Below are 27,670 nucleotides of genomic sequence, written 5' to 3' on the forward strand. Positions count from 1 at the left end.
CGCCAGAACCGGGGTCACCGAGATGGCGCCACTTTCCCTCTAGTTTATCACGGTTTATGAGGCATTGTTACGGTCACGTCAACTTTTTTTTCTGCTCTCACACCTAACGTGAAAACAAAGGGAAGAGAATGGAGCCCCAGCAGCGCTAGGCGAAAGTTGTCCATGCTCTAGCAACATGAAAGGAAGGACTTGTTATGAGGGTTTGTCGCTGTCGAACACTGGCTAACGTGCATTGCGGAGCGAGTGAGGGCATGCAGTTAGTGAAAAATACAGGACGATACGGTTAAGTAAAATTAGACGCGTGGTGGGATTAATTAACTTGTACAGGAGATTAGAAATATGGTTTTATGTGTGGTTTCTGGTCACGGTGGAGTTATCGTTGTGAAGAGAAGAGCCCAACCCCGCTTTATACTTGTGTAGCGGCGCGGTCGTGAGATAGACGGATTGTTGTATTGCAGGAGTGTATTCTTTCAAACGGAGTGGTGGCTGCTTCCACAGAGCTCCTTAGTTTAGAGCGAACCATTATTGGTATCCACCCCCGGGCTTCCTCGTACGCCGGGACGGGTACAGTGATATAATTCTGACCTACAAGGTAGTGCCAGCCAGCTGCACCTGTGTTCTGAGTAATGAAATATGCATATATGTCAGCTCATAGGTATCGCTAGAGCATACGGACATCTTGTTGGGATAACGTATGATGTTAAACAGCTTCTGTCAGTTTCATGATTTTTCTTTCTTTTTTTTTTTGTATTTGGGCTTCAACATTCTTGCATCATAAGTACAATAGCAGCCGCCCTTGACCAATCCCTGAGAGAGGGAGAGAGAATGTATAGAAAGGCGGGGCGGCTAACCAGGGGTAGTGCTGGTTGGCTATCCTGCACGGGGGGAAGGGGTAGGAGACGAAAAGAGAAAGAGAGCGGAAGGGGAGATGGAAGAGCACATACAAACCACATACGCCATAGAGCGGTAGGGGGTCGGCGTCTATCGTCAAGGCCCGTAGACCGCAGTAATCTTACTAGCCGTCTGCGCGGAGGTTCTTTACGAGCACTGGCCTATAGCTCTAGAATCCTCGAGAATAGATGTATGAGCCACTTCTTTGCGGACACACCTGTCATCATCATTCTCCCCGCGACAGGCGTCATGCATCGCCTTCTTCCTGGTGACATTGCTGCTTCCTCATCTCAATGTGCAATTTGCATTTCGGCGCAGCTTGTAAACGATGCAGTGCATAAGCATTGCGCGAGATTAAACACGCGATCGTGCTCATTGCATGACCTGTGCGGGGCACGAATGTAAAATTCGCATGAATCTGCACATTGCATAGAACGAAAATAAACACAAGCTGTACACATCGCATTTAGTTCTATAGCATGTAATATTTGAAAGCTTGGCTCCACATAAATTATGATATTCGTGTTGGATCTGCGTGTCTTCTTTTTCTTTTTTACCTTGCTGCTGCGTTTCTTACCCGGCCTTAAGATCCATGGTTAGTGTCATCAAACCACCGATTCTCAAATTAACTCATTGCTCTAAAGCAAAGTAAAGTCATCCGATCTTGTGTGCTCCCTGCATTTACCACAGCAATACTCCAGCCGTCCTTACTGCTCTCCAGCGCTATCAACTTACCTTTCCTGTACTATCTTACGAGTGCATGGCTTCGTTTATACTTCTCTGTATACCTAGGATGCTGCGCCGTGCCGATAAAGCACTCTCGGTGGCTTTTTTTCTTTTTTTTTTGCGTCACTCGGAGCACGCAGGGCGACAACCATTATTAGCTCCTCGCGTGCGTCTACCAATCGATCGCCAAGCGTCAGTTTGTTCGTCGATTTGCATACGTCACCCACAAGCTGCTGCAGCTGACTGGGCACAGGGTCCGCTTCACTGCACCCTTTTTGCCTTGTAGGTGTTATTCCCTTTCCCCGTCATCAATGAGGATGGAGCTAGAACAACTTATCTGCAGCCCTTCCGATGCATTCCCGGAATATCAATTCCTGACCGGCTCTTCCTCCCCCTTCTCTCTCTCTCTCCATCTTACCCCATCTCTCTCGAGGGGCCCCGCACCTTCCTCCGCTAACCTGCTCCTTAACCTTTGGTGCTCCCGGGGAGCTCCTGTATACGGAATATATATGCGGGGGCTCTGCCGTTGATACGACTCGTTATCATTCTCTCACTCGTTCTCGCACTCGTATTCGCGCGAGCGCCTCCATAGCTGCCTTCTTCCTCGAGTTCTCAAGGCAGAGGCCGTCTTTCATCGCTCGCCCCTGTTCGAACTTTTTTTTCCCCGACCTGCCGTGACCCTTTCGTTACGTGCGGTATAAGAAACAGAAAGAAAAGAAAAGAAACGCTGCTCGCCGCAGACGAGACTGGAGTCGGTTTCATACCGAATCGTGACCGCCGGTTGATATCAACTTCTTTCTTTCGGTTGTTTCGTATCTTTTTTATTATTCTTTTTATTCGCGTTCCCCCAGCTCTTCTTCTTTGTCCCTAAAGGGACAGTCGAAGTGAAGTACGTGCCGTAGAATGCACTCTGCGTCTTCATATGTTCCTATGTAGCAATGTACAAACCGCTTGCAGTAATCTTCACAACAGACACGAATGCTTTTCGCTCTGTCTCATTAAGCTTTCACTGGTTCATTCAATAAACGCACTAATTTACCTACTCTTGATATGGCTGGATTTTGCTTCTCGGGTGATTGTGTGTGTTATCTAGATATCTAGAGAGAATTTTATGACACAGTCCTTAGTCAAGAGGATTATGTCATCATTTTCCTTTGCTGACTTGTACTTGCCCAAAGGAAATAAATTAATTAAATAAATAAATAAATAAATATACCCCGCACGTGTTACAGTTCCGATCGGACAGATTTCGAGGACTTTGACTTAATAAAAAAGAAAAGAAATCACAGCAGCAACTTCCAGAGTTCGTGCGCACAAGGCTTTCAACCGGTATCAACTCTGCCCCGCAAGACACAAATCACTGAGTACACAAACAACCAAACAAAAGGCATTCGACGGCCCACCATGACAGCGATGCTACTTCAAAGCGTCGTCGTTGTATGCGCGAAAAACAGCAGTGCGACCGCTCCCTTCAGAAAGGCCCGGGTCTAGCCGATCTGATTCCATTTTTAATGCTCCCCCCCCCCCCCCCCTTTCCCCGCCCCTGATCTTGCTCGTCGTCTTCCACAACCAGCGCCTATTTCTTGCCTCCTGGAAACTTTGTGCTTCTTCGACCTGCCGCGTGCAAATTTTTCCTTGCAATTCCTGCCCTTTTTCTCTATCGCTTTTCGTGTACCGCTCGCCTCTCTTCCGTGTGGTCGCTCTTGTGCGGGTTCGTTCGTTGCGCGGTCTCCATCGATGCGGAGTTGCTGGTGCGACCCCCCCCCCTCCCCTCCTCACTACCTCCCCGACCTTGTCCGCATCGGAGAGATGTCAACCGCTCGCGGGTTTTGTTTAAATCTCTCTCTCGCCCCGCTGGCCGCTTCTGCCACCGCGGAGAGCGGCACGGTGAAGTCGTTGAACCCGCGTCTTTCTTGCGGGTGCAAGAGAATCGCTGCCGCTGCCGGAGGAGCGAGCAAGCCGCGTGTGATGATATCGCCGCGGCCAGCTATTGGCATTCAGTTAGCGTACACTGTGTGTATGCGGATTCGAACAGTATAAGCAGCGGCAGCGGCGGCTGTTGCAGAAGTGACACACCGAGGGGGGGGGGGGGGGGGGAGTGCAGTACGAGAGTGGTGCAGAAGAGAGAAAGAGAGAGTGAAGCGCCCTCTTTCGTCGCTCGCGCTGGCCTCCTCTATTTTCGCTCTTACGGATATCTACGCGCCCCTGCCGTAACGTTTGTTTTGCCCTAGCTGTAAATTTTTGTTTACGCATATCCTACGAACTTTGTTTCTTCAAAAGCCGTGCAGTATTCCAGAAGCTATATGCCTTCTGCAAGGAGCAGGTACCGCGGTGCGCAGCTGAGTATAGTGCAGAAAGGTTTCGGTGACGCTCGCATGACGTGTTCGTTGTCCTCTATACGTAGCGACTGAGTCACTGAGCACTGCAGTACGAATTGCATAGCTGTGTGCCATAAGCTCTCTTGTCTTATTGTCTTCTGGCCCGATTTATCGACTCCTTGTGTCGTTATCTGTCAGAGACTTCCCGCTTCATTTATGCCACTCGGTAAGGCGACAAGGCTTGCGACACTTCAAGGTTCCTTACTTGCATCGTTGGAAACGTTCTCGAGTTGAGCGCACGCAGCGTGTTGTCGCATCCATTCTTAGCTATCGTTGTCGTCTGCTCGAGCTCTCCTCTCGCGAGAGCAGACGACGCGCAGGTGGCCGTGGCTTCCGTAACGCTGCACGCATCTCGCGACGCGGGGGATTCCCAAGTTGCCGCATTTCTCGAAGGCGTTTTTGCGCACGCCGAGCCGAACGGGCATGCAACCGAGGCATGCACGATGGGCGCGAGCAATGGCGGGAGGGTTATAGACTGCGATCGCGATGCGAGATCTGTTTTGCGCGGCGAGGCTTTTGGCGCACTGAGAAAGAGATCAATGAGTGCCCTTCCTCTATCGCCGTCTTCGTCGTCAGCGCTCGCATGGCTTGCTTGCTGGCTGGCTGGAAATCGTTCGCGAGGTCGCGAACCGGTTACGGAGGGCCTGCGTAAACACTGGTTGCGTATGTGCGCGAACGCGGCGCGCTGCTGTGCTTCGGGTTAACGTAGTTAGCGGAACAGATGCACTAATGGTGAGTTATGGCGCAGGGCCGTGGTTGTAACATGCTGCAGTGCCGTCGCAACCGGTCCCGGTGGTCTGACACCGTGCCGTTCGCATTTGTCGTCGTTCACACCGCGGAATTATAAGCAGCCGAGGCACTTTCGTGCAATGACACCACTTTGAGGTGTACCGGATACTGCGTGGTACCGGAAGCGGTACCCTCGTGACTCACTAATATCGCGTCATTTGTAGTGATTTACCGATGCTAGTTTCTTCCGTTAGCGGAATCGTTAGTTTCGGTCGTGCTGTCTGTCTTCTGCGTGGTTAACGGAATGGTTCGTACGTCGGATGTCGGATCTTTGTGATGGTACCGGCCTGGTTCATGCAGGAAACATATCCCGCACCTGGCCAATGCAAGACCATTAGTGCATTCGAAATCTGCTTTGCAGATTTCGTAGCTACGCTAACTTCGTACAACGCTAAATAAGTAAACTTCACTCACTGTGATATCCATATATCAGTAACAGTCACTGTAGTGGAGGGGGTCATTTGATCAGGACAAATGCTAACCGTACACTGTAGATAAAATTGGGCACGGTGAATCTTCATGGGTGTCGCACGGCAACAGGCTGCGTTTCCGCATCAGCCGTTTACGATAATATGTGGAAGGAAAGATTTGATGTACTGCCACTTTCTTAACGGTACTCCAATAACGCGTGACTAAAGCACTTTGTCTTGCTGATGCAGTAAGGGAGATAGCAGAAATGCTGCAACAAACGGAAGCATGTCCTGACGCTCCCAGAAGCTGCTCTGCCTCTAATACAAAGAGGATGCATTGTGGCCGTAATAGATACAGTCCGGGGGGGGGGGGGGGGGGGGGGGGAGAGAAATAAGCGAGGACATCGAGACACAAATAATGCACAGTCGGCCTCAAAACTTAACGGGGACACGGGAGCCGCGAGAAAGCTTAATTGCGACGATATCTTGGTAAATCTCTTCTTATTCGTACTTACAGTTTGTAGTATCTTTGACGACCTACACAGTTGTCCATTAAAATAAAACCGTCATGCCTTAACAAAAGAACCGAAATCTACATTTTTAGCGAAGCCCGGGTCTTGTAAGTGTTCGTCGTCAACTATGGATCATATTTTTACTTCGAAGCATTCTTCTCCTAGGCCAGTCACTCTTTGGTGGACGAACCCATCTCGCCGTTTTCGTGTGCCGATCCCGGACACAGCACGGTCTAAGCTGTTCTACTGTTGCTTTTTTCTTTCATATTGCTTGTTTCCGTTATGTTTTTCGTATTATTCGTGCGCCAATTGCTCCTCCATTCATCATCATCAGCCTATTTCCATTCACCTGTCTCGTAATCAACCAATGTCGACCCGATAGGAGGTCCCCCTGACAGTTTTGACATTGGAACATCCTAATGCAACACTTATGTACTACGGTGCTTGCATTTTTTATTACATCACAATAAACTTCGACTTCAACGAGAAAAAAAGAACACGAACAATTATGTACGTTCCACAGGGGTGGCTGGTTGTCTACCCCTGGGACCTCCGGCTATGTGCCGCTGCGTTTTACTTGGTTTCAATCTTATATCGTCTCATTACAATCATTTTGTCTTATCATACATATAAACCCTGCAGCCTGTAATCTCTCCATAACCGTTTGCTTTCGAAACCTTTCGACCGACAGCGTTGTTAAGGGTAACGTCGTCGAGTTCTTCTTTGTAAACATCAAATAGAACTGGACAAGTATAATTTAATGATATCCAGAGCGGAAGACCCTAGGTTAGCGAAGCCATAAAGCGTGCTCTCAAAGAAACCACGGTCATGTCAAGACAGGCTGAATTCATTAAGGCATTGACTTGGGCTATTGGCGACTCCAACTAAATCGCCCCCTAGCGGCCGAACCGAGAAGTATCTCATCCAAGTTCAAGCTTGAATCGAAAGAGTGTGTCCTATCACGGCATGCCCTGAATGCCTCGTAGTTATCAAATCGTCGGAATGCCGCCGCGCACAAGCTCGAAAAATAAAAATACGGATGCCGAAAGACTTGTTTACTATTATGCGTATCATCGCGGCAGAAAGACAGCAGTGCATGATTTCATCTTTTCGCGAAAGGAGCAGACGATGCGCTTCGGAGAGCGACTTGGATGAGAAACTTCGCATTGGGTAATTGTGACGACTGAAACTATGAGTAGTCAGCTTGGGCTATATAGACCGGACGACACAACGACGATTCTTGTTAAGGTGCTAACTTGGGATAGTCGGTCAGGTTCCGTACTCGTGTCGCCTGGTCTGGCCCATGCCGAAAAGTCCAAATTAAAAGGCTTACATTGTCGTCTGTTCACTTATCCAATGCCTTGGGCTGTGTATAAAGGGACACTAAAGTGAAAAATGATTACTTCTGCATCAGTAAATTGCCGTTCTAGAACACCAAAAACACCACTCTTACAACGATAAGACGTTTGGTAAGCCAGAAAAAGCGCAAGAACGAAATACGGGTGGCGACGCCTACTTATGTTCACGCACCTGGGGGCTGTGACGTCTTGAATTTTGATGGCATCTTCTAGGGCCTACTAATTATATGTAGCGGTACATATTGACTACATTCTGTTCTAAATATTGACTACATTCTGTTCTGAACCAAATATTAAACATGGCAAGTTTCGGGAACCTTTATTCAGCCAACGCCGTCCAAATGCGAAAACATACTTTGGAATCCCTGACGTCACGCTGACGTACCGGCGCTGGGGTTTCGGTGCGAAATTCAAATCCTGATACTTGGACCTTCATTTTCTCATCTGATAATCAAACTATCTTTTTGAAATGAGTGCCTGCAGGGTTCTCAAACGATGCTTCATTAGTCTAAACTGATTTATTGTTTCGCTTTAGTGTCCCTTTAAGCATGGAACCAAACCAACTATACCCCAAGTTAACACGTTATACTGAAATTCGTCTGACTTGACAGTGGCTTCGTCGAGAACGCGCTGCGTCGTCTACACTCGCCCGCGCTACGCGTTGCTTGTAAGTACGGAATTAAGACGGACTCGCGTTTCCCAGGTGCCAATGATTACGCCGTGCAGTACGGTCGATTTGCATTTTCGACTGCCCGTGATTCGTGGGCGACGAAACGAGCTCCGTTCAGCCCCCCCCCCCCCTTTTTTTTTTGTTCTTCGAGAGGCGTCACAGCTGGACTCTTCCGCCAGCCCCATTCCTGCACGGCGCTCGCCAGCGAGATCTCTTATGCGCGCTGCTCATAACTGCGTGCATGGATATTAGCGCCATCGCGGGCGGCGTCGAGCGATGGCAAATTGAACGGCATTCCTTGCATTGCACGCACGTTAAATGCACGCTGACCGCTCCAGAGAGGAGGTGTACACGCATGCACACAAAAAAAAAAAGCGGAACGTCAAAAAATAACGAGCGAAACTCGCTCGAAGGAGGCGTGTATATAGAAGGGGGGGGGCACAGTTTCTCGCGTCGAGAGGGCGTTTGCGAAGGGTGAGGAGAGGTGACACTACGTGATTACGCGCTCCCGGAGTGAGTCGCGCGAAATTGAGGTGCCTCGTGTTTGTACGTACGTGCGTGCGTGTGTGTGTGCGTGCGTACTTGTGTAGCTACGTGCGGGCGTTAGGAAAGAGAGCCGCTCCCGCACGCCGCCGCTGTGTTGTCCGCTCCGTATGTGTGTGTGCGAGAATTATTCCGTCTCAAAAGACACACAGAGAAACAAACAAACAAACGAAACTTCTGGGTGCCCCGGTGTGCTTGGACGAAGCGCTGCGGCGTAATGGGCGCTGCTAGTAAGACGGGACAAAAGCCCCGGACACGTCGCCGCTTTTTGTTTTGCTGGACCTGAGGTCCCCGTGAGAGAGAACCCGTGCGACGGTGCGGCGTTGCTTGCCACTCCTTCGAGTTCGTACAGCGAGCTGTCGCCGTAATCGACGCAGAACGCTGCGCCGCCAGGGGTGACGCGTTCTGCCTTTCATTGTGTGAGGAGTTATTCTCTTCTAAATTTTTTTTTTTTTGCCTCACGAATGCTTCTCGTCCCGTAGTATATATCTTGAATTTTTCTAAAGTGCCCCCTCATGGCGCTCTCAGCGCCGGAAATGTCTCATTTATCTCAGCGACAACAAGTCCAGCTTTCTGTCTTAAATGACGTTGAAGAGAAACATAATTTCAGTTGGTAAATTACCATCGTCGCAATACATTTCTTTTTTCAAAATCACCGCCCAAGCGCTCCGTACAGATCGTTAACCAGCGAAGGTGAAGCGTGCGGTGCCGGTGTTTGTCACTGGGTTAATCCCAACGCTTCATTAAACGAAGGCTTCGTAGGCGGCCGCATCCTCAGCGTTGCTGTTGCTGCTTGCGCTCGGCTGCACGAGCCTGCTCTCGTGCCCGCGCTGCAGCATCGGCACGGCGTAGACGAGCTCCTTCCCGGTTATGCTCGCGGCGTTGCTGATCGAAAGCTGCCTGCTCCTCAGGAGTACGTATGACGCGTGGCCTACCTATTTCGGAGCCAGAGAGAAACTGCTGCGAGCGCGCTCGGCTGCGACGGAGAGCAACGACGTCGCTACTGGCGCAGCCAATCGCGTGCCTTTTTCTTTTTTCGCGCATGCGCACGGGGTTGCGCCGGAGCAGTTTTCTGGGTACAGACGACAGACGGACAGATGGACGTTTCGGCTAGCCGAAATGTACCACATTGTATTGTATACGAGCCAGATACTAAACTTAGTAAATTTCGAGAGCTTTTACTCAGCCACAACACGAACGATCTAAATACATAAAAAAATGCTTTTAAATTTGTGATGCTACACTGTCGTACCAGAGCCCGGGACTTCGGCGCGAAATTAAATAAATGGAACAATGACGTTCATTTTAGTTTTTTAGTTTTTTTTTCATTAGAGACCTCGTACCGCGACATTAACGAAAACGTAGTTAAGAGTGTTTATCTGCGCAACCTGATCTAGTGCTTCTCGCAGAATGCGCTTGGGAACAGAGATCGCGGCTGTACCAATTCGGGATCAACATGAGACGAAACACGGAATTCAATTTCATTTTGCAGTAGGATTATCCGTTTCGTGTGGGTTCGAATCTAGCTCGTCAATATGTAACAATAAGTATAGCTTTGCCGTCGAACCTCTACCCACGCTGAACAAGAAAGAGCTTTTTATACGGGTTACGTTTGTTTAGTCACTGTACGCACTTTTGTACTTTCGCTTTACTTTCGAAAAAACAGTTGTTTGTTAATTGATTGATATAGTTCGAAGGGATCGTATACTTTATGGTCGCTGGCATTCACATCCGTAAATGGCCGTCCGAAGGCCTCCCCAACCGCCGTGTATATGTGTGCCCTACACAGACTCGGCAAGACAAGCCGCCTGCCTATCGGCTTTGCTACGGGTTCCCACGAGACCGGGGATCGTAACGGCTTCGTCGCAACGGCGCGTAGGTCACTAGTGCGACCTCGAGGCGATAAAGGTCCTTTGCAAATGCAAACGATCAGAAAGGACCGCTGTACGGAACTGAGTCACCAGCAACTACGGTCTGCGAGGAGCCATCGCTGTACTTCAAGGATCATCGGTGAAAGCAACATCGTTGGATGCGAGTCGTCTGGAAGGGAAGGGAAGGAGAGGATGGCTCTTGGCAGTAAGAGGAGGAGGAGGAAAGAATAAAGCCGTGCGTGACGAGACACGCCAATGTCGAGTCCATAGCCGTCGCAGGGAACTCGGCTGCAAGATGGTGGTTCACTCCGTTCTGAACTTCCGGTGAACTGAGCTACTTCGCAAACCGTTCTTTCTTTTTTCAAAACATTGAGTTAAAGATGCAACGATTGGCAATGATTGTGCATGTTCGCAGATTTACTGCCCTCTTGCGATTACAAATATATACATATTATTGCTTAGAAAGTTAGCAAGATAAAGCATAATAACACCACGAGAACGTCTCAAGCCACTAACCGCCATTGCCATTGTAGCTGAGCGATCGCAGCGCCAAAGCTCCCTGTATTAAATTTTGTAAGACACTGTATGGCTCAAGGATATTCGGTAAGAGCAACCTGCTTGGCTGAAGGAGTTTTCTCGAACTGCAGGCTCTTGTGGGAATAGGATTGGGTAGGCGGTCGATAGCCGCGCGGAGACGAGACGAGACTAGCCGAAGCCGAGTTAAGCCCTGCGGAGCCATGCCCGGCCCCTCTGGCGTGCGATAATTCGAAGAACAATGGTTGTTTTCGCTGTGCTCGTCATTTTCGCTTCAAGCTCGGTGAATCGAGCGCTGTGCACCCCCCCCCTCCCTACTCTCTCCCTCCCTGGGTCCGGTGATCGGTCTCCATCGGCCTGCAGACAGGCCGGGCTTCTCCTGATTACAGGTTTTTTGTGAGCTGTGCGGCCGCCTTTCTCGCTGCGCAACCGGCAATTGTGAGGGAACGCCATCGAATACCGGTGTCGAGCGTGAGCGTTACATAGGAGTTTGTAATCCACGCGCTGCCGCAATGCCAGTAAATGGATAGAGATACTCTGTGTCGCAAAGAAAAACGCGCAGGGTGGGTGGTTGCGGCATTGAGTTTTCTAAAGAAACAATCTACGACGATATTTCGGAAGCATTGCTAGTGCCTCGGTTTGGTTCGATCTGCCGTCAGCATAAGTTACCCGCTTACTTTGACAGTGATCTCCGATGGTTCGTGCAACAATGTAGTTTTTTTTCTAAACGAGAACAAATTGCTATTTCTCCTTTACCACGAAAATCTAGTGACGACACAGCCAAGGCTATTGCAATTGAAAGTTTTCTTTAAATATCAGAGTCAAGGGCGCGCGTTACAGCCGAGAACATTGCACTGTATCATTCCTGGCCGTGGAAAAAAAAAAAAAACTGGTGCGCGTCAAAACCGAGGACGAGTATAAGAATCGAGTAAATACGGTAACTTTTTTTTTTTTTTGTTATCGTGCCGGCGTTTTTTCCTGGCCAACTGAGACAGACGCGTGCGTTTTTCAAGTCACATGATCTCGCCGATCGAGCTTCCTTTCTCCTTATATGCATACCACGACGCTCAACTAATTGGCACGATATGTTTCACTTCCCCTTTTGTTTTTCCGCAACTCTCGCTCGGCCGATTTCAGCGCGAATGTAATTTAGGCGAGGCTTCAATTTGTGTCACCCACGGCCGGGCGTCGTTTTGCCGTCGCGAGGGCAACTGCTGCGGCAGCCGCGGAACGAGGAAGAAATTAGGCGATCGAAAGGGGCGAGTCGCAGAACGCGTCTCTCGCATTGTGCAGGAGGCTGCTTGCTGCGAAAGCGCATGCGCAGTGAGCAGACGAGATTTCCGCATACCTGGCACACATAGTTTTTTTGCCAGAGTTTTTGCCGAATGCTCACCCGCGCGGGTCGCGAAAGTCCCGGGACGGTTCCAGGCGTAGAGTTTCATACAGTGATCACTATACTCCGTTTCAGACATCAGGTGCAACGCTGTGGAAGCTACGCAAGAAGTTCGGTGACGAAAATGTATCACTCCGCGCGTTCCGTCCGTGCCTCGCTGCACGCCAAAGGCGTATGGTCGCGCGAGCATGGACGTGAGGCTGCCAATAAAGAAAACTCGAAAAGAAACGCAAAAAAAGACAAATTGATCTAGAATAACGCATTATATAACCGTATACCACAGTTTGTTTGTTTCGAAGTATTAGAACGTTTTTCATTCAATACTGAGCCTCTTTAAAGAACAGTTTCGCACAATTGCGATCAATAACGTCAAACTATTTCTCAGTGGGCACGTAGCCACTGCAAAAGGTCTCTCTAGCCTCCACTGCGTTGCACCTGATGTCTGGAACGGAGTATATAGAGGAAACTTGGGCGACGTGGTCTCTACCGCGGGAGCTGCCAACGCGGTGGTTCAACCAGCACGGCCAATGATGGGTAGTGCATGGATTTGCCTAAACTTCGTCCTTCTGGCTTGCATGAGGTGTGACGTGTAACAAAGTAACGGGTGATAAACAAGTAAACAAACGCTATTAAAATTGTCCGAGGAGTAGGATTCGAACGCAGGACCACTGGCACAGATTTGGCCTCCTCGACAGGCCGAACCGCTGCAAATGGTAGCGATTGTGCCTGTTCGCTGTCTTCTTCTGCACTTGGAAAAGTACAGATTGCTCTGAAATTTAGCACAGTGAATGCAGATAAAGCGCAATAAACAAAACCGGAAGAGCGTCTGAATCCACAAGCACGAAGATAAGACAAATCTGTGTGCACTACCGAGCATTCGCATGGTGGCTGAACGATTGAAGCGCCGAGTTCTCTCCAGTGATTATTCCGGCAGCCTTAAAATAGCGGCAGCCTCTGCGAAGACGAAAGGACCGCTTAGTAAATATCGTATTCGCACGCAAATGCGTCGTGGGTGCCTCTCTTCGCAGCTTGCTGCGTACACAAAGCGGCCGTCAATGTATTCGGGATCGTGGTATGACATAAACACGACGTACAAATCTAAGCAACACACAGGTGCGCAAGAAGATTGAAACTTGAACACCGTGTTTTTTTTATTGCTTTTACTTCTCTCCCTTATTTCGTACCTCGCCATTTTTTGCCTGAAGTAGCGCACCAGGCCTGTCACTTGGTTAACTCTCCAGATACCTATAAACTTTATCGCTCCCTCACTTGTAAGACTAACTCAGCGTTGTCTCTGAAGCCAACGCTGAAGTCCCCTTGTCGAAACATCTGTCTATTGGGGAAACAACTATCTCCCTGCTTTCACCAGGTTATAACATATATATATATATACATATATATATATATATATATATATATATATATATATATATATATATATATATATATATATATATATATATATATATATATATATATATAACCTGGTGAAAGTGGTGAGGTTCTTGTTTCTCTCCACTCTTAGTGGCTGCATTGCAGAGCTCAATATTACAGACATGTGTTCGTAGTTAAGTGCACGTTGAAGAACCGCAGGTGACCGAAATTAACCTATACATAGAGCTCCCCACCACTGCATCGCTCGCTGCTCGTGTCCCTCTGAAATGTTAAACCGTACAATTTGATTAGACGATGTGTTGGTGGCACGTTGGTCGTGTACATTGATATACGCCCTCCGTGACGTCACAGTGACGTACGCAGGCGCTGGAGTTTCGTCTCGAAGCGCAAAAAAAATTGAAGTGTGGCCTTAATTTTTCTCTTGTATAGCAACCCAACCCCCTTACCTCTAAATTAACGAAAATAGTGCTTTTTTTTTTTTTGTCTTGAAAGGATACTTTAACAGCGTCAACTGTCTTAGTGTCTCTTCATTGTCCCGTTAAATGTCGAGGCCTCGGAACATACGCTGTCATGTTGTAAACGAAGAAGTTGTACGCCAACTGAGCTGGCAAAAATATACATAATAAAAAGGTTCATCTCGTGTGCGGCGCCTCTGCGAGTCGACCATGCCGGAGACCACAAAGCGGTCACGTGCTGCCCTGACCCCTAAGCTGCGCTGGGTCCCGGATGTTGTTACGTGCGCAATGCAACGCAGCGCACTCTGCCGTCTCGTTAGAGGCTCGCTTCAGCTATCCGGCCGCGTTATACAAACGCGGTAGCCACGGGGGCGTTACGTTGTTTAGATGCTTATCTAATTAGGCGCGTACACCACCACCGCAGGATGCTGTAAGGGTCGCCTGATCTCGCGCGTGGCAGTAGCACATAGCTCTGCATGCTTACGATGGGACAATTGTGGCCCCCTCGCTACATCAAAGTCCCAATCATTCGGTGGCTAACTGTTTTAGGAACTTACTGTATTAACAAGAGAAGGTTGTAAATAGTTTCGCTTATGGCGTGCTCGAATTTCTGATCATGCTATAGTGTACAGCGTTAGTATAGCGCACGGCACCTTGCCTACGTTAAAAGCAAAGCGCTTTGTGTGATGTTTTGGTGCAGGTTGTTCGAAAACATTTGGATCTGCCGTGGCCTCTGAGAGAACGCCGGCGTTGTGATCTCGGAGGCCATGTTGCAACTTTCACTAACGCAAACGTACACACAACATGCACCGACGGGGCGACATATGGTGCCTGATGTCGAAACCTGATTGAGCCCGCGCAGTTTATTAACACCTATCTTGTGGTTTCTGCAGAGAGGATGGAAAAACCATTCAGCCTCTTTCTTTTCCTCGTATTTTTTTTTAATTTGTCTGCGCGTCTCATCAAGCCTATGGGTGCCGGATTTGAGGAACTAGCCGCTCCTAACTCGCGATTTAGGTGAGCTACGTTCGGTCGGTTGATTAGCTTGCTTGGTTGGTTTGCCTTTGAGTGGCGCGTACCCACTGTGGTGGATTGGCCAGGAATCAAATGAGTTAGAAAAATAATTAGACAAATCTAAATAGAAGCACTAATGAGCAATCACGAATAGAGATATCAGAACTTAAAACGTGATTCACCTTTGTCTTTTTTTTTTTTTTTCTCACGCGCGCGTGTGTGCCTGTTCAACGATGTCGAGAGTTCATCCGTTGTTACAATGCGCAGTGAGGCGGCAGCCAAGATTACTGCCAGGGTTGAAAGCGCTTCAGAACACATACGTACTTGTTTCGGAGTGGTTCCTTGCTCATACTGTGTTCTTTTTTTCATGCAGGCAGGGAGCGTTGACGACACCAGTCTTTTTGGGAGCGACCACAATAGTGTCATACGAAAAGGTCAGTACCCACAGACGCAGCTGCACACCTGGCGAGAGTTATCCAAAATGTCTAGATTTCACGCGTTTCCAGCGCTTTTGAGAAATAGGAAGTTGTTGTTGTTAAAACGTTTATTTAAAAGTAACCATAAAGATTTTCCGCCCCCAGGAAGTGAATTCATCAGGGCGGGGGGAGGGACGAAGGAGGAGGTCAGTTCAGATATTATCGACCACTTTTTGAGTCTTTTAGAAATCGAAGTAGTGACTGCAAGGTGAGGCAGAACTAGGAGAAGACAAAAGCAAATAGGTAGGAAACTGTTCTTCCGTCTTTCATCTTCGCTCACTGTTTCTCCTATTTCTTAAAACGGCTGAAAATGTGTGAAACACACTCCTCATCAAACTAACCCAGCTGTGAGCTTTTAGTTATCCGAAATTAGTCGTTGCCCGGTTGAAATGGCTCTTACGTAGTGAAGCTACGTAAGAGCCATATATATATATATATATATATATATATATATATATAAAGTTGAGTGTAGGTGTGTGTGTGATCATTTTTTTTTTATCTTTAACTCGTTGCCTGGTACGTGTGCAGCCCGAAACGTCGCTGCAGCGAATTATTGCGGCGCATGCGTAAATTGCCACTCTGCTGCGGTTCTGCTCACAGCGATGCGGGTGGGATGAGGCCATTCCTGTGCCTGGATCTGGCAACTCTTTTTTTTTTCTTTTTTCCCTGCATTCAGCCAGCACGGGAGCTTGGCTGACTTGCTTTATTAGGCGCGGGTTCACTGTAATCGGTTGCTGTGCAGAATATATAGGTGGATTGTATAAAGAGAGATGGGGAGGGAGGGGGGGTGAGAGATAGAAATATCGAGCAGGAAGCAGCCTGCAAAGTTTATGCCGCATTTGTGTAGCGGTAGGAACAGCAATTGGGTACACATTCAACGCACCGTGTGGCCATCGTTATGTTAAGTTTCTTCATTTTTGTTGTTGTTGTTGCGATAGCGATTATACGGCAACAGGAGGCGCGTTCACGAGCATGCGCGCTCGTGCGCATGCGTCGAGGGTTTGAGGGCACGTGACATGCTGCCCGTGCGAAGGTGAGGCGAGAAGGCTAGTGCGTCGATGCGGCATACCGTCTTCGCGCGCGTCCACTGTTGGAGGTCACGTGATCGGCCGTGTGCCGAAGGCTCGGCACCGCACCGTCGTTCCGACAACGTGTGTGTTCACGGTCCTCGAGTAAACTCGGTTGTCGTCTGTCTCTGCAGGCGCGTGTTTACTTGGAAAGTGAATCTGCATTTTTATAGATCGCTTTAAAACGGGGCGTGTCGTACGCTGATCCAAGAAGGAGAGAATAAACTTCATTTAAAAGAATGGTCTGGCGGTTTTGCTCGTGGCGGCCTCAGATGGTCGGCTCGAAGTCCTTGGACGCGGGCGGCATCTTCGGTTGGCCGGACGGCCCGGAGCTGGGCTTCCAGTTCCCAGCTTTTGAGAGCGGCCAAATTGGATTTTTCAAAGGCGTAAGCATTTCTATGACTACCCAGCGAGAAACCTGTCCGTCACATAAGGCGAATTCAATGGCTCATGCCCCCGTAAGCAGGCAAATTCACTTAAATCAACCATACAACGCACAGAACAGCACACGTTTGAATAAAGAACACGCTCTGAACAAGCATCCGAACCATCAGTGAAGCATTGCGTAACGTACAAGTGTCGAATCATGTTTGACAAGGTCAATAATGACACCGGGCTGCATGGACACGGGCAAGTGTCGCGCCTCAGCAGTTGCGTGTCGCCGGGGCGCTTGTCGCATTTGTCGCGATGACGACGAGACGACCGACGCCGCCTACTGGAGAAGAACGGAAACGCATAAATGCAGAGTGTCAGGGTCAATGCGGGAAACGCCAGAAACAACGACTCTGCGCGGAGCAGGGAACTACAGCAAGACTCCCACGAACACAACCAACAAGAGGAAAGACACCGTGCCGCTGACACTCGACAACGACGTTCCAGTGAAGGCCGCAACACAGAACGAGCGCGGGAAGTACAAGCGCGCAATAAACCCAGCGTCACCGGGAACAACGCGCCGACGCCCGACGCCACAAAGAACGTTGCGTACACCCCTCCCCCCCACCTCCTCCAGCAAATGTAGTGGTGGTTTTGCAACAGCTTCGCTAAATGAACTCTAAATGACCTTAATTAACACCAAATTTCGTTGGTTCGACTCCTACCGAATGGCGAGGGTTCGAGTGCCTCAATTAACTGTGGGTAATTAACTTCACCTCAATTAACACCAGTGGTCTTCGTTTCGAGTGCCGTAAGGAACCCTATCTTAATTAAACCTGCCTTATCTTGTTCGCCATCAGATGTGATAAGCGAACGACCGATAAGGGTTGATAAGGGTTTATGCTCGTCGGGTCAATTTCCATAGCATTGATGATGACACCGGGCTGCGGGGAGATGAGCAAGTGGCACAATGCTTACGCATACTTAACTACCAGAGGAATTCCTGCGTGATTTTTTTTTTATGTAGACTGACGGGACAGGAGACCGGAAGGGTCGCCGTTTCGCTGCTGCCAAGGAGCGTCCAAACCCATCTATGCCGCCCATGAAAAAGCGATCATCAGTTCCCGTAATATTCCGAATCTTCTACAGTTGTCAATGGTTTATTTATTTATTTATTTATTTATTTATTTATTGCTGTAGGACAGAGAGATAGAGCTGCATCACGCTCAATCGCTGCCACCCCCCCCCCTTTTTTTTTTTCATCTTCTAACCAGTATATACAGCATATACACCGCCTGGTGCTGACAATGGATGCGAGGGTCAGGGGTTCGCACATTTGTGAGGTGGTCACTGAGGTGTAACTAAAAGCCATTGTGTTGGGCGGGGCGGACCTCAACAAAAGGAGCGATGTGCGGCCGGCTGGAGGCGTGTTCGGGGGGAGAGAATGTGGGGGGGGGGGAGGACAGAAGCGAGGGCGTATTGTTAAGCGGGCCGTGAGTACGGGGGACTCACGTGTGCTCTACATCGAATGTTTGCTCTTCGCGGTGGTCTTTTCTCGCCCTCCCGCCGCCGCTGCAGCGGCGTCTGTCACCCGACTCTCGCATGGCTTCCGAGATCGCCGCGGCCCACGAAATGCGCGCGTGCGCGATCTAGGTGTCCACGGGCGCCCGTTGAGTATCTAGTAGACTGCGCACGGTGTGGAACTGCATTGTGCACGCCAGGCGCGCTTGTTGCACTTTTGGTAACTTTTTGTGCGAAACTCGCCCAATTTAGCGAGCATTTGTATTCTTTAATGTATGTAAATTTAAGAGGAGAGTGGCACCGGTTGCTTCTTTTGAAACGCAGGGTAAACAAAACTAAAACCACGAAAAACACTGCAAAAAAAAAGTTACTGAACACATTTAATCGTAGCACGAACATTTGTGAAGTGGCGCACAAAATTAAAGCCACAGACGCGCTGTTTCTAAACAAGTTAAAGTACGCAGAAGGGATCGCGAGAACAATCGCATGAGTTGAGTCTTCCGGGCGATACGGCTCAGGCGAAGATCAAGGAAACGAAGAGACCTATCTACCTGCATATCATGAGTAGTTTGAAGGGGGACTAAGCACTTCTGAAACGTTTCTTCTGATGCCTTCAGTCTGGAAACTAACAAAGCGATAAAAACGTTTCAGAAGTGCTTAGTCCCCCTTCAAACTATTCATGAGATGCCGGTAGATAGGTCTCTTCGTCTCCTTGATCTTCGCCTGAGCTTTCAGGACAGCCACATGTGTTGGTCGTATGAGCCGCGAGCGAACAAGCCACTTCTGCCGTATACGTCCTCACATTCTAAGCTTGTTAAGCGGACCAATATCAGTTTGTGCTTCAAGAATGCCCTTAGCAAGTCTTGCTGTCATGTAGTGGACGTAAGCATTGAAAAGCAAACTCTACGTTTGTCCTTAGCTCCATATCCTAGGGTGGTGCTAGTGTCCGTCGCGGAACGCATTTTAAGAGAAGCGCGATCCAGCACGCAGAAGTCAGTTGCCGATGCCCCTCCCGGCATACGCCCTAAAGTCAGTGTCATACTTTACATGCACGGGATATCCCATAACTTGAAAAAGATGCCCCAAAGGCTGAATGTAAGTCATTTTTTCTGCTCCCAACAAGCTCGGCAGGCTTTGCAGGCTGACGGATCCAAATGCCGTCCCTTCTGATAAGTGCAGAAAGCATCACCGCAAAAAGTTTGTCGAGTGTGTCCACCGGGTGGTGTACAACCTCCCGCTTTCATGTGGGAAGAAATATATCGGACAAACTGGGCGTTGCCTCAATGATCGGCTCCGCGAACACAGCAACAATTTAAAAAACGGCTCTGGTGGTTTCTTGGCGATCCACTGTCGCGATCATGGATGCAAACCTCTTAAGGATCAATGCACGATTGTTTCCCGTGGCAGCACGCAGCTCATCCGTGAAATATCTGAAGCGCAGATGATCGCGAAATTGGGTGATGAGTGTGTTAGCTTCCCGTCTCTGGCTCTCACAGAAAAATAATTAAGTTTCTTGGACGCGGCATCACATGACTCGTAACTATGTTACATGATTTCGCACTTCATTTTCTTGTAAGCGCATGCGCGGTATACACTGCCTCTCATGTATAAAATCGAAGCAGTGGCACAATAAACTTAGTTCAAAGTTTGCGCTAGGTGTATCGTCTTCTCTGACGTCCGTGCGTTTCTTTTTTTTTTTTTTTGTCGCGCAATATCATTTAAGTATAACCTGATTTAATGCTCATATCTAGTGTCCCTTCTAATTGTTGGAACGCTAAGATAGGAAGACACACATCCAACCGTGCAACTGTGCACCATGTATACATAAAGGTGCTACGGGGGACGGCCAATCTTGAGAGACGAGTGTAATGCGGCAGACCGAGAACAGAGGCCTAAGTCGAGGAGGGCGACGAAGTCGCAGGAGACATCTCTAGCTACCGGCACGGCCGCAGCAGCCAGCGCACGAGATTAATGCGTGGCGCCGGTAATTTATGATAATTGTCATCGGTCCCTCCGAGCGCGATGATTTCGTACCCAGCGGGCCTGGCCCGCCGCGCTCTCGTATATAGGAGGGGGCTGGTCATTGCCACGACCCCAAAATGGCTACCTACCTGCCCTTGCTTCACTTTGTATATACGGCGGCTGACCGCGTGTCGTCTGCTCGCCCTGGTCCAGCGAGCAGACGACGCGACCCGCGCTCTCTTAGCACGTGTGCGCTGAATTAAGCCGAGCCGCGATTTCGAAAGGTGGTGCGCTAGCTTTCCAAGTGCATTCTCTTGCGACAACTTGCAGTGGGGTGCTCTCTGTCTCTCTCTCTCTCTCTCTCTCTGAGAGACCAAACAATGGAGGAGGTGCGCTGCGATGTGTGTACACACGTCGGAGTAGAGGAGCCTGTGTTCGCCGGCGAACAGTCCGAGTTGTCACGTGGTCGCTTGTTAGCGGCGCCCAGGTCGTACCTAAATGGGTCGTTTTTAAAGGGAGTGCGCCACATCAAACTCCGTGTTGGAAGGGTGGTCTGCGGCGCACTGTACCCTGTTCTGATTTTAGGTTGCCTTGCTACCTGCTCCTATCGCTGTATTTTCTTTCTTTCTTTCTTTCTTTCATGTTCGTTGTACACCCATCTTAACTTCATCATTTGGCACTGTGAGTTTTTAGATAGTGTGTCTTTTCATCCTCGATACAGTACTGTTAACGTTCACTCAGAACCTCAAAAAATGAGCTGAAAGAAACAAATTATTATATATTATGTAATAATATTATAATAAATATATAATGAGCGGTTCTTTTTTAAAGTTTTACTTCCAGAAGCAAAGCACGGGCTATTAAGGGACAACATAGCGGGGACAGCGCATCATTTTCTACCATCCGGTCGGGGATCTCCTAACGTGCTCCTAAATTTAAATACAACAGCGTCTTATTTTTTTTTACTCCCCCCCCCCCCCCCCCCCCCCGAGTGTAGCCTCGACCTCATATGCTCAGCAACACAACGCCATAGCCACGAGGCTACCGTGACGTGCTACATGTATGGGCAACGGATATAGCTGTGCAGGCGTCTTTCTCGCGTTCTCAGTAAAAGAAGAAAAAAAAGTGAAGATAAAGGGACACGAATGCAAAAAAATAAAAGGTTGAGACACGGCGATGTCCTCGTATCGCGAGCTTAATTGAGCCTGGATATATTACACGGGGCCCCCGAACTACGTACTATATACTTCTTCTCTACGCGAGGTTCGTCGCGTTGCTCTAGAATTATATACCGCATCGCCATAGTTGTACCCTTGGCCGTGTGCTGCTCGCACTTATAAATATTCTCCTGTTAGCTGTGGCACGTTGTTGTTTCTTTTCGCTGTCTTCGGGGCAAGGCTTCTTCAGCTGGCGCACGCCGTATAAAAATGTCGACCCTATCTATATATGCGGGTGAATTGCCTCTCTCGCGCGAACGCGCACCCCCCCTAAAGCACAACCCGTGGGCAGGGCGCGCGCATGCGCTGTTCATTTGGTTTAATTACTGACCGAAGAAACGCGTCGGGCGTCCAGCTAGCGGCCGTACCGCTTGTGTATACCGCGTGGTTGGGTTTCGGGGCTCGCTAATGGCGGTAGGGTTAATAAACGTGTCGATGACGGTGAGACCGACCGGATTAATGACCCGGTCGGCGCGAGCGAGCGCGATGGGCTTTTCTTTTTTTGTTTTTCATTTATTTTCGGCCAGTTTGGTGGGGAGGAGGTCCCACTGTACACTCTGTAGCGGTAGCTCGTCGACTCGCGACAGACCACACCCATTTCAGCCTCCGTCGCCTCGCGTAGCACGCCGTCTTTTCGTGTAGGAAGCGCCATTATACCTTATGCCGCAGAAGAGCCTCAATAAAGAAAAAATAATAAGACGGAAAGAACGACGGGCCGCGCTGCGATTCAGAATCGCGACAGCGGCGGGATTAGAAAAGACGTGCCCAAATGCACGAACACCTCGCGTTGCAAATGCAGAAAAAATATATATATAAGGGAAAAGAAAACGCTGTGTCGGTTCGTCGTCTGCTAGAACTCGCTAGGGAAAACAAGAAAAGAGGGCAGACGGAGGAAAGAAGTGCAGCAGACGACAATCAAAAGAAAAAAAGAGCAAACGAAAAGTAGACACGCCGCCGTCTGCTCCGATTATCGGTTCCAGAAGAAGAAAAAAAGAGAAGGCGGGAGAAAACAAAATGGCGCATGCGAAAAGGTTTCGATCGGCAAACTTTCGTCCCGCATACCCTGCGGCTTGTGTATATCGGCACGCTTAAGCCAGCGGCTGGAAACAAAGTGTTTCACCTTGTCGAAAGGCGTCTCGGTGCGAGAGGCGATAAGCCGCGGAGAAGACGCAGGCAAGACGCGCTTGTTTTCTGTGCCAACTCGAGCGTTAAACTCTCGCGCTTGCACGGGTCGCGGCTATCCGCGCTTTCGCAGCCGCCGTAGCGTATCGGCCTTAGCGCGGTCGCCCGCCTGCCTTCACTGGCTTGTTTTGCATTCCGAAAGCCCGTGCTTCTTACCTGCCTTAAAAGACCTCCCGCGCACGTTTAGCCTCGTGCATAGCCATGTCACGATGTATCCGCGTAGTAACACATTCCCGAGGCGTTTTCTACTCCGGGTGATACATTCGGTGACATTTATCTTACCCGGCCGCCATTGGCGGGTTGTCGTTATAAACTTGATAAGCTGATACTCCTCGTTTAGACGTCTGAACAAGCGTTAAACCATTTCAAGTTTCGTCGCAATGATGTTCGTTGATATCGTTGTATAGATGAATCAACTGCTCCAGAACCAAACCTCATAACACTTCACTGCCATGTAGCACTTTGTGACTGCTTTCACTGACATTGTAGGACTGAAGTTGTCCTTTGGTAGGCCAGAAACCGGCCAGACTGCCATGCATAGTAAACCCTTCAACTCTTAGCCCCTCTGGTACTATGCATTTTTTCTATGCAGTTCTTTGTGACTATACTTTATCTTTTCCTGTAGCAATCAGCAGCTTGATTTTGTTCAGAACTCAAGCAGTCCCAGTTTTTTGTCCATAACTCACAAATATGCTAGCTGTGCCATCATGACATCAACGGCAAGTTGACTTAAGATAGTTATCTAAATGAATTCTTTGCTCAACCTTGTCGGAATTAGCGCAGTTTCTTTGTTGCCGCGCTCGCACATCGCACTTCGCTGTTGATCATTATCACAACGTTCTTCCGGGAGAAAGATCAAGACATGCTGATCACAATACCCTATAGGATCGCCGTCGTTTCACATCTGTGGGACGGCTAGGTGCCGTACAGAGCACACCTTTCCAGTGAGAACTACATGCGCGACGCCATCGTGCCCTCTGACCTGTTATCCCACGTGAAGACCTGCTCAAAAGCAAGGGATAGCAGCACCTCGCGAACTTTGTACCCTTGAACGTCACTTCGGAGTCAACGAGTTAACGCCACTCAGTGTGAAAAAAATTATATACTAGCGATTGTCACATCAAATCAAGTCAGAACGGATGTGTTTCGAACTACACCGAATGGCTTGCAGCTGGAGGCAAATATCGAATGTGGAAACTACGTACATATAACACATCAAGTGACAAGCTTCAAAACCTAGTCGCTGAAATTGATAACAATATTAACGAAAGTGACACAGGCGAGACGATCAACTAGGACTTCCCTTGGTATGCTCACGAACTTTCCTAACTTTACTGGGGCGTGTTTGTAGGAAACGACGGCAGTCGCCGTTTGTGCTGTTGGCAACAGTGGAATTCACCAGTGTAAATTTAACCAGTCTGCACTGGTACTTCATCTGTCTAAGCCGACGTAGATCGAGATCTTCCTTGAAAGACTACTTCACCCAGTTTAATCTGTCGAGGACAAGGCTTTTAAAGTAGCAAATCACTAGTCGAAACTTTTTTTCGGAAGAGTACTTCACCAGTATAAATAGGTGCATAAGAGTACTTCACCATATTAAAGTGATGCGTAGAATACTTCGCCAATTTAATCTGTACGTGTTAAAGTTCTTTGTAGACTACTTCATCATCCTAAACGTGTGCGTGTCGAAGAGTACCACACCCGTCTAGTAGGATGCCAATAGAATATCTTGAATACTTTTTTTTGTTTTTACTAAGCTGATGCATATACATTTGTTTTAAAAAGTGGGCGTTTCACCATTTCACGCGGCAGATATCGTTCTAGGAAGAGCGCTTTGCCAGTTTAAAGACTGATGAAATGCGAAAACACCCCTGTACTTAGATTTAGGTGCACGTTAAAGAACCCCAGGTGGTCCAAATTTCCGGAGTCTCCCCACTACGGCGTGCCTCATGATCAGAAAGTGGTCTTGGCACGTAAATCTTTCAAACTTAACGTAAACCTTAAGTAACGCAAACTTTGAACGTAAACTTTCAAAGACTGATCCACGTAGAGCTCTCGGAGGAAGAGTGCTTCACCAATCCGAACACCATTTGCGTTGTCGACGAATTTGCGACAGCCCCAACAGCCGGGGAGGTGAACGAACTACACCATTCAACTACACCATCCGATTGGTGTAGTAGTGTGCAACCAAGCTTTCGCTTTGCATATCCAGGGTTAGCTGAGCTAAGCCGCATCCAGTATTTTGCAATAAAATGTGCCTGCTCATATACTGTGTTGTTGTGGACACCCCCTCCCCCCCCACTTCCCTGTGTAACGCCTCGCGGCCTTGAGAGTACCTAAAGAAATGAATAAATAAATACTGCGCCAAACGGCACTTGTCGCATTTGTCGTGACCTGCCGATTGAGTCCCTCCCCTTCAACTTCGCAGGCATGAAGGTTCGCAACTCCTCGGAGAACCACAAGGACATGGTGATCAGCGGGGGCGTGACGTCCCCGACGGACGTGTTCTGCTCGGTGCCCGGCCGTCTGTCGCTGCTCAGTTCCACGTCCAAGTACAAGGTGACCGTGGGCGAAGTGCAGCGCCGCCTGTCGCCGCCCGAGTGCCTCAACGCGTCGCTGCTCGGCGGCGTCCTCCGGCGCGCGAAGTCCAAGAATGGCGGACGCTCGCTGCGGGAGAAGTTGGAAAAGATAGGACTCAACCTACCTGCCGGTCGGCGCAAGGCGGCCAACGTTACTCTGCTCACCTCTCTGGTAGAAGGTAGGGGGTGTTTACGTTCACACTGTAGGGGGGTGTCTACATTTAATGAGGATTTATGTCGTTCTTTAGTAGGGTCACCGAGTTGTCTCTTAAGCCACATACCCAGACGACCGTATCGTCTGCTCAGCAAGATAGCAGCCAACACCCACTTACTGCCAGAAGCTAGCAGACAGCTTGGGTCGCTGGGTATGTGAAAGGGACTAGATGCGTACTGGAAGGTGGCTAAAAATCCCATAGAATACCATCTACTCAAAAAAAAAGAAGATGGCACCGATGGAACCAAGGCTGGCACCGAAATGGCGCAATCCGTCCAAAAGGGTAAATACTTCTCAAAGCATTTGCGGGTTCTGACCCGACCTGCGCACCCTTTCATAAGCACTTTGCACGTTAAGTGGCCCCCGCCAACAGCTGGCAGCAGGCTGACGCCTCTGCCTCCCTGACCCATTCCGGCCGAGCGTCCTAGACACAAGGCCATGGGTCAGGTGATGTTCAGTAGACCATTGGGCGGCGATTGCTCTTCCTTTTTTCTTTCTTTTTATTTTATTTTTGTCATTTCTTTAGAACGCTTCGCTAAGCGCGTTGGTAGATCGAGACTATGATCGTGTCGTGTTCAGTAGTGGACAATAACTTGTCTTCGTCAGGGCAACGGCGCCGATGTTGTCCTGACCCGACGAAGAGAACTCCCCTGCCCGAGACTTCCCTTGTAAAACCGCGGATGATCGTTTAGCGCGAGTGCCTCTAGTTCTTACAAGTCGTGCGCATAAAGAATAGGCAATCTTTCGTACGTCTTTCTATATACATCGCGGAGACTTCGTTACTCGTTTAGATTGATACTAGACAGTGTGAGGTTGCCTGTTGCGGTCTTATCGCTCTCGCTCTTTTAAGATTGCCTCGTCGCATAAGTGATCAACAGTGACCGGACAAGTGGCGAGCCTCAGTTGGTAGCCAACGTTTCAATAAGGGGACTTCTCGACTTCTCTTCGTCAGGGTCCTGACGAAGATGAGTCCCCTTGTCGAAACGTTGGTCCCTAGCTGACGCTTGTCCCTTGTCGGGTCACTGTTGATCACTTCGAGTCTCCAACTTTCTGTGAACCTCTCTCGTTTTGGTAATTGCTGCAGCTATCGAACAAATCTCGCATTCTGTGCTAGCACGAGCCTATGGGGCAGAAAGTCGGAGGATACCAAAGAAGCTTGAGTAGAAGATAAAGATCGCTTAACGAGTAAAATGGAAGACGTAACTTTAAGAAATAGGAAGATGGCAGAATGGGGATTAAGAGAGTGAACAGACCGAGCTGATGATCTGGATGATATTAAAAGAAGCTGAATTTGGCGGCTAATGCATAGAACAGATAGACGGTAGTTGTTAGAGTTACAGAATAGATTGCAAGGGGAGGGACTTATGAGGAAGGTTGGGTTCGTCGCCTTGTGCTTAGAGAATCAGCTTCATGTTAATGATCTTGTGGGGCAAATCGTCATGCTTTCTGGCGGCTTGCTGTCTAATTAAAGTCAACCATAAAGGCGCAACCTTTCCCGCGACATGTTTGTAGCTGCGGAGCTTGATGATGCTGCTGATGCAGAAAACGCTGCGTGGTAACCGTATTTTGACACATTCATGCTGATCGCACAGTCTGAGTGGCTTCATTCTCCTTTTTTCTTTTTTTTTTTTTTGCACTGAATAACCATGGAAATAAATGTGCCATTCTTAAGGATGACATGTCACCTTGGGCAACCCTGATCGAAAACATCTTTGTCAAGCTGCTTTGCTTAACGCTTCTAAACGTTCTTTATGCTGCATCAAAAAAGTCAAGCATACCGGCACTGACGGTGCTGCCTCCAGGTAGTGGGACAATACGCGAACGCTGTAGATCTAATCGGCACTCTGTAACCCGCCATTACGGACGCCGTCATGAAATTGTGCATTTTCGACCACCCCGAGTTGCCAGGTGAACGAGAGGAGGTAAAAGAAAACAAAGCTAAACAAAGCCTCCGAGGGTTTCGCCACAAATTCGCCGATACTTCGTAAAAGAGATGCGCGATTTACGACCTCGACAATCGACCGGTCATCCCCGTTCGGAGAGACCCTATGGAGGGACGCTCTCGTAATCACTCGTGAATCATGGAAAAAGGGGGGTGGAGGGGAGGACGAAAGATCGTTTGTTCGCACTTGTAGCGACTG

The 27,670-nt window shown here is 48.9% G+C and overlaps 1 protein-coding gene across 2 annotated transcripts in view; it reads left to right on the plus strand.

Annotated features, from left to right (window-relative positions):
- Positions 1-27,670, plus strand: part of TfAP-2 (transcription factor AP-2) — a 293,380-nt gene that overhangs the window by 237,797 nt on the left and 27,913 nt on the right. For both annotated transcript variants that reach the window (XM_055068641.2, XM_050175055.3), the window contains exons 4-5: positions 15,313-15,373; positions 25,165-25,494. In XM_055068641.2, the coding sequence (XP_054924616.1) occupies positions 15,313-15,373; positions 25,165-25,494 (391 nt within the window). The remainder of the gene's footprint in view (positions 1-15,312; positions 15,374-25,164; positions 25,495-27,670) is intronic.

This window comes from Dermacentor andersoni, chromosome 9, assembly GCF_023375885.2.
Source record: "Dermacentor andersoni chromosome 9, qqDerAnde1_hic_scaffold, whole genome shotgun sequence".
NCBI lineage: Eukaryota > Metazoa > Arthropoda > Arachnida > Ixodida > Ixodidae > Dermacentor > Dermacentor andersoni.